The sequence below is a fragment of the Cynara cardunculus genome (assembly GCF_001531365.2).
Source record: "Cynara cardunculus var. scolymus isolate 2C chromosome LG 5, CcrdV1, whole genome shotgun sequence".
Taxonomy (NCBI): Eukaryota; Viridiplantae; Streptophyta; class Magnoliopsida; order Asterales; family Asteraceae; genus Cynara; species Cynara cardunculus.
The window spans coordinates 11,846,246-11,859,085 of NC_037532.1; the positions used below are offsets into that span (position 1 = coordinate 11,846,246).

The 12,840-nt window shown below is 31.9% G+C and overlaps 1 protein-coding gene across 1 annotated transcript; it reads left to right on the top strand.

Moving 5' to 3' along the window:
• The first annotated feature begins 9,555 nt into the window (after positions 1–9,555).
• LOC112513718 lies at positions 9,556–11,506 on the top strand. Its single transcript, XM_025120073.1, has one exon. It carries the CDS (start codon positions 9,839–9,841, stop codon positions 11,354–11,356), a length of 1,518 nt encoding a protein of 505 aa, XP_024975841.1. The 5' UTR covers positions 9,556–9,838; the 3' UTR covers positions 11,357–11,506.
• The last annotated feature ends 1,334 nt before the right edge of the window (positions 11,507–12,840 follow it).

The window sequence follows — 12,840 nt, forward strand, 5'->3', positions numbered from 1 at the left end:
TTATCTATAATTTTTTAATATTGTTATATTAATAAATATTTCAAAAAAGTCTAATTAATTTAATATATTTATACGTCAAATAAAAAGTTTTTGAACAAATATAATATATTCTTTGAAAGATAATATTTTTTGGTAAAAAAAGAACAATTCTTATTTTCATTTTTTCAAAAAACACATATTTTTTTAAAAATGTTAGCGAGATAAGTTGTGTTCTACTAGTTTTATTGATATTGATATATTAATGAACAATTTAGAATTTTTTTAATTCATTTATTACATTTATTAAATAACATGTAAAATATCTAAATATTAAAATTAAAAATACAGTGTTTAATAAGAACTAGTAAATGCTATGATAAAATAATTTTGAAAATGATGTAATAAGAAAGTCACATCACTATAGTACATGTGGACAGCCTACGTGGACAATAAGGTGGCATGGAAACCTAGTATAATGGGTAAATTTAAATTAAAAGGTTACCCAATCCTATAATGAGTAAATTTTTTAGGTAGTGTTTGTTACGCAGACTGGACGGGACGGGACGGGACGAGACTGGACGGGACAGGACTAATTGTCTGTCCCATGTTTGGTACAACTAGGACAGGACAGGACAAAACTGTTCAAATGACCATATTACCCTTAAATGTTGTTCAATGTTATTTTGTATCATATAATGATTGTAAAATGACAACAAATCAACTAAAATATGGAATGCCATGATAATAAACTTATGAAATTGCAAACATACAGGTGACAGTTTCCTATCACACATGTTCTACCCACAATCTTGAACTAACTCTTGAGGCAATAAAATCAACTATGGCATTTCCATTCTACAAGATGATAGTTACCTAGATTCTAATGGTATTCAAACGACCAATTCCTCAACTATGGTAAAATCAACTATGGCATCTCCATCAATTCCTTTTTTACGCAGAAATTTGAACATGCATGTKGGTTTTTAATGGTACTCAAACGACTTAGTAAGAGGATTTTGTTAGGGTTTACAGTCAAGAATCCAAGAAAAGAACGATGTGGAATCGATTTTGTTAGGGTTTACAGTAAAAAATAAATCAGAAATCGACGCAGCAAAGAATCGCAATAATGAAATCGACGCAGCAAAAAGAAATCGATGCCAAAAGAGAAATCATACCGATATGGAAGGAGGCGGTGGAAGGAGGCGGTGTGGAAGGAGGCAATGTGGAAGAGCTCTGGTCGTGGAAATGTGGGTGTGAAAGAGACGATGATAAGGAGGGTTTAGTTTTTTTATTGGATTTTAAGGGTAAGATAGTAAATTTGCATTTAGTCCCATGTTGTTCCACCTTTTTTGGTGGAACAAAAATCATCCACTTTTGTCCCATCAGATTTTAAAATAGTCTCATCTTGTCTCATGTAATTTTTGTCCATGGCATGTTAAACATGGACTATTTTTTTTGTCCCGTCCCGTCCCATGTAGTCTACATACCAAACGCACCCTTAAAGTACAATGTCCTAATAAAAAATAGTTTGAAAGTACATTACTGTAATAAGAAAAATTAAAAGTACAATGTTATAATAAAAAAATTTATGAAAGTAGATTGTTATTTTATGCATTTTGCTTATTAAATTAAATACTCTTTTTTCACAAAATTAAAATATTTTTTTCGTTAAATTCAATTTTATTCATATTCTGTTAATTATATAAAACTTGGATTCGTTGCGTGAAAGTAGATTTTCAAAATATAAATATTATATTCCGACGTAATTAATTCATAATATTATATAGTTTCAGAAGATTCCTTCACATAAATGAATTTAACAAAAACTTACAGATTACATAACGTATCTACAAAAATATAAATACCACGTTTTTATTTTATTAAATATTTTTTATTAAAAAAATAATGGAAAATAAACCATTACTCGTGATCCCCTTTCACAGGCGTAGGAGAAGGTCGTTTTTTGAATGCTCATTTAATTTTTCTAAAAATAAAATACGACTTCAGTTCCGAATGGTAACTCCACATGGACACCTCACTCTACTTCAAAAGATCCAAATTCAAAATATTTCCTTTTCGTTTTCGTTTTAAAAGGTGTTTGAAATTGCTTATTTGAAATAACTTATTTTTTTTATAAAATCATTTATTAATTTATTATAAATTAGAAGGGTTTAACTTTTTCAAAAACTTTTTATTACCGGTTTAGCACCGGTATAAGTTGTTTATCCGAACACTCAAAAACGTTTATTGCTGGTGTCATACCGAAATAAGTCAATAAGTTATTTTTATAAGCAATCTCAAACACGTCCTTATTATAAATATATATATGTATTATTTCTTTTTCTTTTTTAATTTTGTAATAATAAAACTATTAGATTATTATGTATAAATCAATAATAAATGTAATTTTATTAATTTTTTATTATATTTTTTATAAACAGTACAAAAAGCGTTTTATTGACGGGCCGAATCTTAAAAACCCGTAATTTATCTTAATTTTTATTAATATGGAAATTCTCATAAAAGTAAATGTTACCTTAAATTATATTTATGACATTTTTTAATCCGATTTTCAAATTATCAATCATGATGATATATTCACATGTAAATATCATCATGATAAAACAATTAACTAGACTTATTCATGATATTAGGTAAGGTTGATAAAAATATTTTAGATTTTAATGTTAGTATCTTATTTTAATGATATTATCTATCTATCTATCTATATATATATATATATATATATATATGTGTGTGTGTGTGTGTGTGTGTGTGTGTGAGTGAGGGAGAGAGAGAGAGATTGGATTTGGGTGAGAATGAGAGTTTAGGTGATGAGAAGCGTAAGAAAGGATCTTCATTCTTAAATGCATATTAGGATGAGATACACTAAGATGCATTAGATAAATCCTCGTATCAAGCATAATTCATGAGTGAGTTTGAGATTAAAGGTGATCAAAGGTCCAATTTGTAAATGACCATACTTGTAATTATATTTTCTGAGGAACCTTGTCATTTAGTAACGGAACTATATATAATCTTTTCGTTTACGTCATAAAATACAATAAAATAAAATTGTGTTATAATCACAAGATGCAACTAAAAAAATAAAAATAAGTTCAAACAGTTACAGTAAGGGATTTTGTCTTCTGTCGTTGTTCATCGTTAAGAACTCAAATTTAAGAGTTGATATGTTATTGTTTGACAAAGCCAAATAATAGCACGAAATGAATTATAAAGGTAATATCGTTAATCGGATGCGATCATACTGACATTAATGTACTAAATATCATCATAACTCCGAAGTTAATATAATATCGTTAAGTATCAACGTTACCAGTCTAATAATCTCCTTCCATTTAATTTTTATTATATATTTTTAGTCAAAGTTTTTGTGTCTTAACCATTTAAAATTTTGAATCAAGTCAAATATGTGAATTGTAGATTCTTATATTTGGAATGTTGAATTAAATGGCCGTTTACTAAACGCTTACCCGTTAAGTACTTATCGGCTAATTTTCCTCACCAGATGAACATGACAAGTACCAAAAATCTTACCCGATAAGAACGATGATAAGGATGGAGAGTCTTACTCGGTAAGTGAGGGTGACGACTCTTACCCAAATAAATGTTTACTAGGTAAATTATTGCATGAGATATGTTTTGATCTACTATAATTATACTTAATAAAATAAATTATAATATTAACTCCTAACAATAAACATTTATCGAATAAATATTTAGGTAAACAGCACCTAATCCAACTATGTGAATTTTAGATTCTTAAATTTGGATGATTGGATTAGAAGATGAACATGTGGGGTATAGCTAGAAATGTAAAGAAGAAACTATTCCTTTCTTGGAAGAATCTTGGAAAGACACATTTAGCTTTTTATCCTTTTATCCTTAATTGGTGCTCAAAGTCAAATTGCTTCTTCCTCACGCCCTATAATATTAATTAATTAATTAATATTAATTTTACTTTAAGAAAAAAATATTCCAAAAACAATAGTTTAAAAGTCCATACTACCTCCTATTTATAGCAACCTATTACAAGGAACAAAACTAACAATACAAAGCATATTAAAACAAATTAGGCATGGGACTTGAATATAACATTTTAGATCCAACAATTATGAGATAAAAAAAAGATTATTTATTATTAAGGGTAAAGTTGTTATTTAGTTAATTAAAAAATGTAATAATTACATATTTCTAAAATTATGTGCTATTTCATCATGAGCATTCATTTTGGGAAGTAGAAACTATTATTTTGGATTAGGTTGCTCTAATACAATAATTACTAGTATATGTATAGATTCATATGGAGAAATGGAATACACAAGTAGATACAAGATATCAATCTTGTATATCGGATGTGACTTGCTATGAGTATATTGCATTGGATGTCATATGAGTATCATAATTGTTTGCCCATTGTGCATACAATCATTTGAGTTGAAAACATGGAGTTTGTTGTGTGTAAATGACATACTGTAACACTGTTTGTAATCATTCCAATACTGGAGGATAGAATGGTAGTTGGGTATTTCATGTATCACATGGTAATGCTAACATGTATTGATATATGATTTGTTCCTCTTGTATGAAGGAAGTAATGTCTCTTGGTCGTTTGACGGAATGATACTGAGAGAACACATCAATGCTCAGATGATTGATATGGGGATATTGATATTTGTTTTATCGGTCCATTTGGGAATCAAGAAATTAGGGATATGACATAACGGGGATGTCACAACCATGCATCATGTACAATCTGGACATCAATGACACTAATAATGATCACAAGTTTGTTGATAAGTTGAATAACAAACTTTATCATTTGGAAAATGATAATGTATTGCTAGATGTCGTTATTCGTTTATAATGATTTATAGTTATTGCCAACATGATAATTCCCAATACGTGACATGCACTGTATCTAACTGAATTAGGAGGCCAAATAATTAAACTTTTAAATATAAATATATTTTTTATAACTTAATAGAATTACATTATTAAACTCAAGATATAGTTCAACATATCTTGAGTTTCTGTATGATTGAAATTTCTCTAGTATATGTCAATTGGATTTAAAGAATGCCTTCCTTCATGGGATTCTTAATGAGGATGTGTATATGGTCCAACCACCTGGATCTGTGGATTCATTAAAACCAACTCACATATGCAAACTCAGACAAGGAACTTTATGGGTTAAAACAAGCACCACGTGTTTGGTTTCCCCGTATGAGTTCATTCTTGTTGTCTTTCGATTTTATTCAGAGCATCGTTGATCCATCTTTGTTCATCTGTCGTAATGGTTTAGACACCATTTATTTCTTGCTTTATGTTGATGATATTGTGGTGACAGGAAGTGATGAGCATCTTCTTCAATACTTCATAGATTGTCTGGATCATGGTTTTGACATAAAGGACTTGGGTCATGTACATTATTTATTCAATATCTTGTTTTGTTGCACTAACATAGCACCAGTTACATGGCCTTAAATCCTATTTTTCATGCTCGTACCAAGCATATCGAGCTTGATTATCCCTATGTTCGTGAGAAGGTACCCGTGACAGCCATAAAGTATGTTACATTCCTATGAAGGATCAACGGATTGATTTGCTAACAAAGCCACTGCACAAACATCGTCATGAGTTTCTATCTACCAAACTTGTGCATCCAAGAATGCTAGTTTGCAGAGAGATGTTAAACTAACTGATTCTCCGTCAGAAATTCCTTCCCATATCAAAATACCTCTATTATATCAATGATATTCCAATAGATATGCCTAGAGCGTAGGATCAATTACAAGCCAAAATTATACTGATTGATATGGATTTAATTGCACAATTATATTGTTTGGTATGGCTGTAAATGCCTTTGATTATTTCTATTATTATCACCTTTTAATATACTATATATATAGTGCCATTACAAAACTCCATAAAGATCGGTTTTTACAATATATGATCAAAAGCTTAAAAGATGGTTTTTGGCACAACTGAAAATTCTAGTTTTGAGAAAATCTTTAGCCTCCTTCTCTCTCACATACACGCTCGTTCTCTTCCAACCTTTAAGCCTAATACCTCAAAGGAAGAAGACAACTTATGTGTTTTCTTGTGACAAAGAATGTGATTCGATTCATTCACGAGATACCATGGAAGCAATGTTCTGAAGATGGTTGCTTGGATTCATAAGCAATATCAAAGGTTGTTGCTCGTTAACATACATTTTTAAAAACACCTTTCCTATTCCGTTTTGTATAGATTCTTGGATGATTATGTTAATTTTCGTTGCACTGATGGCTCCCATGTCCGAGCATGCTCTCCAAAACCAGGAAATTGAATGAAATATGTTACCTTTGATGTAATTTGCCGTTATTTCTTTTTTTAAAGACTATAATACTTTATCCATACACGATTGAATAACTTATTACAGTACAAATACACCTTCATTATTGTAGAGATTCTTGAAACTTCTTGTTATGTGAAGATCGTTGCATTTAAGGTACTCGTCATTCTCTGATGTCGTAACGATTAAGAGTTCAATAGTGTGAACTAGATTAGGAGTTCGATAGTGTGAATTAGACGAGCCTGCCGACCATCTTCTACGTAATATGGCATGTTATCGTCTTTGTTGATTCAGACCGATTAATCTCTAAAAAGATGTGCACTACCAAAGTCTTTTTGGTGCCCATTACAAAAAGAATGTTACCATTCTTCTTTATGTTTTTTAGAGACTCAATAACATTCAAATTTATTTATTTGTTGTATATTAAAAAAGAAAATTACATCAAAATGATTTTGTTTTGATTTCTATTTTGTAAAACCTAATTTAAAGCTCTATTTTAGTGTTACAACAAGAGAGGTAGATTCAAGGGAAAATCCCTAAAAAAATAAAAAAATGAGTAACACCCTGATAACTATTCATTTGGATGCTATGTACATGTACATGCAAATAATTGAAGTTGCTTTTTGGTTTGTATTCACGTGTATATGTTATGTATATGTGCATACCTTACAATTGCTTATAAATTACTTATATGCACATGTCCATACCCTCCAAATAAGTGGTTACCAAAGTGTTGCTCAGTTTTTCATTTTTTTACCTTTCTCATCTGAACCTGACCCTACGACAAATATCTCATACAAGGTAGTTCAATAGTTTTTTTGTCACAATTTTTTGTTTAAGAAGTTATAATATATCTCTTTATTTGCTTAGAAATTATTGTATGATCTCTAAATTGCATCAAAGACATAATGCATTTTCTTAATTACATCAATAAGTACATACTTTGCAATGAAGTTTTTAAAAATATGTTTCTTAAAATAGGAAGCAAAACAAGTTACATTTCATTTTAATGCAACTTGTCTTTTTAATAGGTCAAAATGCAACAAAATTTGTTCATTTTCATACTTATTTTTTACAGGCAACTGATCTACATTGTCAAGTTATCAAGTTATATTGTAGATCTTGATAACGTGCTTGGATGGACCTACTGATAACTTGACAATGAAAAAATGGGGATCTTAAAGTGCACCCACTAAGTTTTGAAGGATGCGCTAATATGTTCTAAATCGTCGGATTAGTGCTTGACCTTCGAGATGTCACGAGTTAGACTCCTGTGTTTACTGAATATCCACCTTTTCATCTTTTAAATTTTGGATTCTAATATTTTTGTAAAAAAAATGAAGGAAGACAGTAAGGAGAAATGCCAAGCCACTGACTGTATCTAGAGAAGGATAATATTAAATCAACTAATCTACCATGATAATAAGAAATTTATCTATAGCTTTTACAGTCTAAGAGCATCTCAGACAGATTCTTCCAAATTAAGAAAATGGAGATTTTGCATAAAATTTTGCTCAAACAAATTATCGAAAATGGAGAAAAACATGTGAGAGAGTGTAAAATTCTCTAAATTCGGAAAACTCTCAAAAAATGATTACATTAAGATATAAACAAAAAAATTATTATATTCCAACCTTTATGTTAAATGTTTACGAGAGAAATAATATTCGATTAAATGTATGAACTATTTTAATAATATAATTAATGCTGTAAGTTCTAAAATAAAGAATATGTTTGAGTTGACGGTAACTTTTTTAAAATTTTTGAATTATAATTCTCTTGAAAATGTTAGAGAATATATTAAAAATGCTCTAACGATGCCATGACTTAAAAAACTTAGGGGGCGTTTGGTTCGCTGGAATCTGATGGAATTGGAATGGTCAATTTCGTTGACTAAATTCCATTCCAATGTTTGATTAACCATGTAATGAAATTGAATTCCAAACATTCCCTCATTTAAGGATTTCACCATTCCTTCATAAAAAAGATGAAATTGAAATTCATTTAATCCAAAATGTTATAAATAACAAAAAACCCTCACTACAACTTAATAACCTTAGGCGCACCTTTTCCATTCTCATCTACTGCTTCCAATATCGAACATGGTTTCTCTAATCTTGAACGACTTGTTTCATCTTCATCATCGATCGAAGACTGCAAATACGATTTCTACTTATGTTTTCTGCTTCTGATTTATGTTTCTGATTTCAATTTTTGCATACGATTTCTTCTTCCAATTTCAATTTCTACATACAATTTCTTCTTCAAATTTCGATTTCTGCATATGATTTTTGCTTCCAATTTTGACTTTTACATACGATTTCAGCTTACTGTTTTCTATTTCTGTACGATTCCTGTTTCTGGTTTTTGTTACTGTTTCCGATTTCTGTTTCAAGATGGCAGCCAAAAAGAGGTCACCAAAATCTGAAGGTCAAACAATTTGCTCATTAAATGCTAATTTTATTATTATTTGTGATTAAAAAAATATCAAAGAAAGGGTATTTTTGTCTTTTTTTCATCATTTCATTCCGATTCTGTTGTAAACCAAACAAGCAGATTCCAATTCATTGGATAGATTACATTCCGTTTTTGTCAATCAAACATTTGGTCAAACCTTATAACATTTCATTCTAATTTCTTCCAAATTCCAATTCCATCGGTAGATTTCATTTATTTAGAAATCATTTTACGAACCAAACATCCCTTACTGTATGTACACGAGTAATTACTTATGGAAATGTCACATTACCATCAAGAGACTACACTCAAGATAAAGACCTATTTACATATAAATGAACATTTATTATATTAAAGAAAAATAATTAAGGTTACATTTTAAATGTTTTTTCCTTAAAAATATTAAATAATTGTTTTATAGTTGTTGAATGATTTGTACAAGATGATTAAATGATTAAAATGATTAAGAGACTCTGATATAGTTCAAAATAAAATATAATTATTTAATAATTGTATAAAATAAAATTAAAATGCTTAATAAAAACCAAAAATACAAAATCATATAAGAAATTCAAATACCAACCGTTAAAAGGTAAATATGTCGTAAATTTTTTTTTTTTTTTTTTGTGTGATGATCGATCAATTTCAAATGATCCAAAATAATACTCGGTGTGATGATAAATACGCGTTGACACCTCCTCTCTCTCTCTCTCCAAAACCCATCTTTTTCTTCCTCTTCTTCATCTCCATCTCCATCTCCATCTCCATCATCATCAATTTCTAACTCCAAAATCTGCAGATAAAATCGATATCAGAATTTCTTTGTGATGAAGAACAACTCCCCATGAATCCCTCCTTCAAAAACCCACATGCAATGAACTATTTCTATCCCCATTTCATCATTCGATTCGTTCTCTATTTGCTTCTCTCCTCCAATAACCCTCACTCAACCCTCGTCGGAGCTAACCATACATCTGCCCGTTTCTGTTCCAGGTAGTATTCCTGATTCACTCTAATCTAATTTAATTCGATTCATTCACTGTGATGGAGTTGGCCACGGGTAAGCCCAGCTTCCTTCGAAATGTTGTGGTTCGATTTCTTTTGTTTTCCCTTCTCGTCGTCGGTGTTCGATTTACTTACGTGATTACAATCAGAGGCGAATCGTGCAGCGCCGGCGATGATTTCTGCTTCTTTTCCTCCACTTCGCCTGAAAATCAAAACCTTGTCACCGCCGCCGGAGGAAACCTTGGCTCTTCTTCGTCCGTTACCCTCGACCTTGCCGCCGCCGCCACGCCGGAGTTCCATAAACGCGTGATGTTTTATATCACCGTATTTCAGGATCTGATCGTCGATGGGTTTCTTTCGACGAAATCAAAGTCCCTTTGCGTCGAAACCCCCGTCGGCGAAGACGTGTATGCTCTGAGAGAGATCGGCGTCGATGAGTCGGTTGGAATTTACAAAAAAGCGTCAAAACCTTTGGTGATTAATGGGTTAGGGCATCGGCAGCCTTTTATGGACCACACATTTGATTTTATATTTTTGGGCAACGGAGTGTTGGATAGATCGGAGAAGGCGGAAGAGTTCGCGGCGGAGGTTGGACGGACGGTTAAACCCGAAGGGTATGTCGTCGTTCACACTGCTTCCAAAGATACATATAGTTTCAATTCTTTCATTCGTTTATTCAATTGTTGTAAGTTCATACGTTCCCGTAATCTGGATGGATTTGATTCTGATATGCCTCAAATTCATGAAATCGTCATGAAGAAACTATTTGACATCAAAATTAGGGAAAAAATTGGTAGTAGTCCGAGCAATCGCTGCTCTGTTCCTGGGTATAAACGTGATTTGTTACAGAAAGCTGAGCCTCTGATTGAATCAGAGCCATTGAAGCCATGGATTACATTGAAGAGAAACATTGAGAATGTGAAGTATTTGCCTTCCATGGTGGATATCAATTTCAAGCGGAGGTATGTGTATGTAGACGTTGGTGCTCGTAGCTATGGCTCGAGTATAGTTAGCTGGTTCAAGAAACAGTATCCGAAACAAAACAAAACCTTTGATATATACGCCATTGAAGCTGATACCCATTTCCATGATCAATACAAGTCCAAGAAAGGTGTTACCCTTTTACCTTATGCTGCCTGGGTAAAGAACGAGAGCTTGGTCTTCGAGATTAATCAAACCCCGGGTGATGAAAACGTTGAGAAAGGAAGAGGGATGGGTCGAATTCAACCAGTGAAATCAGGTGGTGGGATTGTTGGTTCTGTTGATGTGATTCAAGGGTTTGATTTTGCTAATTGGTTGAAAACCACTGTAACTGAGAAAGATTTTGTGGTGATGAAGATGGATGTTGAAGGGACTGAATTTGATTTGATCCCGAAACTGATTGAAACAGGTGCAATTTGTTTGATCGATGAGGTTTTTCTTGAATGCCATTATAATCGGTGGCAGAAATGTTGCCCGGGTGTGAGGAGTCCCAAGTATCAGAAGACCTACGGGCAATGCTTAGATCTGTTTAAAACTTTGAGACAACGTGGAGTTCTTGTTCATCAATGGTGGTAAACGGTACCCTTTGTTTTACATGAAAGTGTTGTAGTTTTATTTTATTTTCATTCTGCATCCGATTAAAGTTTCTGCAAATGAGAACTAATTGGTTTCCACTTTGTATTCGTTCATATTTTCTGATATCATCACTCAAGAAATAGCATACAACCATAGATGAGTTAAATAGGGCCTGATTCATTACCTCTTAATAGTTCCACTAAAAGGTCGCCTCTGAATCGTGAAGAGGTGAATCTTGTGTGGCAAAACAAATCATGTCTATTAAATGGTTCTAAAACCCTTCGAATGATTTTGTATTTTGAGCTTCCCTAAACCATTAAGCACCCTAATGTCATTATGAATAATTACCAGACAACCGTATTTCATTTGAACTATGTCATAAGAGTTTGATCATTTTAACCACTTAATCATCTTGCACCAAACCATTCAGCAACTGTCAAACAGCTCCTTAATTTCTTATTTATTTGCCTTGTATTTTTTAATTTTAATAATGGGTACTTGCAATCCTATTACAAGATCCATGATGTTTGTAACATAGATTGGTAAATTGTTCCGTGGGCTGTTTAGTTGGTTTTTCATTAAGTCCTGTATGGACACAATTGATACAACTGATTGGTGTATTAATGTGTGTATAGATGGGGAAATTTTTTGTTTGGGAGGACTTCTTCATAGATGGAACGAGCACATTTTTTAATTGGGAAGAGACAGATTTGGAAAAAACTTGGCTTTTTACATAAACTCCCCTAGAAGCTTACTGAATAAGCTATTTTCTATATCATTAAGCCACTACCAAATAGTCATGTATAACTGAATGAATAAGTTGTGAGTCCCATTAAACTTATTAAACTGCTAACAAACAGGTACCTCCAAGATGGTATTAATATCAAGATTTGTCTTCTTCGATTTTGTTCTCTCTTCATTTATACCCTCGACTCAACATGAGTAGCCTTATTAAAGATGGCAAAAATTATACCATTTGCTAGGCCAGATTGATTGACTATGGGCATATCATTATGCTTATATAGCTTGGTTGCTTATATGTGGCCTATTGTTGTGCTTTCTAGATATGTTTCTTTTCTTCTATGTGTGTCGATGTTTTCTAGGAAACAACCTCTTTCTGTGTCTTGTGAGACAGAGGTAAATCTACGTATATCTTACCCCCTAGACCTTCCTTACCTTCAGGTAGGATATGCCGTGCATTTTTGGTTTAGTTTACATACCAGGGCCATGCTGTGCATTCTTTTTGGTTGATTCTATATGCAGATGTGTGAAAGATGTTGCATAAGAAACAAATGAGTCTTGTGACTTGTTGGTGTCATTATGTCTTGATTCTTTCTCGTTGGTTTTCTTGGGATATTTTCTTTCTTGTAGTTGTTGTTGATGGCATTAGCAGCTTGGGAAGTTTTTAAGGTATTTTCTTCTTACAGCAACAGATGAATTGTTTGTTAGCAGTTCAGTAAGCTATACATGACTATTTGATAGAG

Bases quoted from the DNA above. Each gene is read 5' to 3' on its own strand.
- LOC112513718 (XM_025120073.1), top strand. From the start codon at position 9,839: ATGGAGTTGGCCACGGGTAAGCCCAGCTTCCTTCGAAATGTTGTGGTT.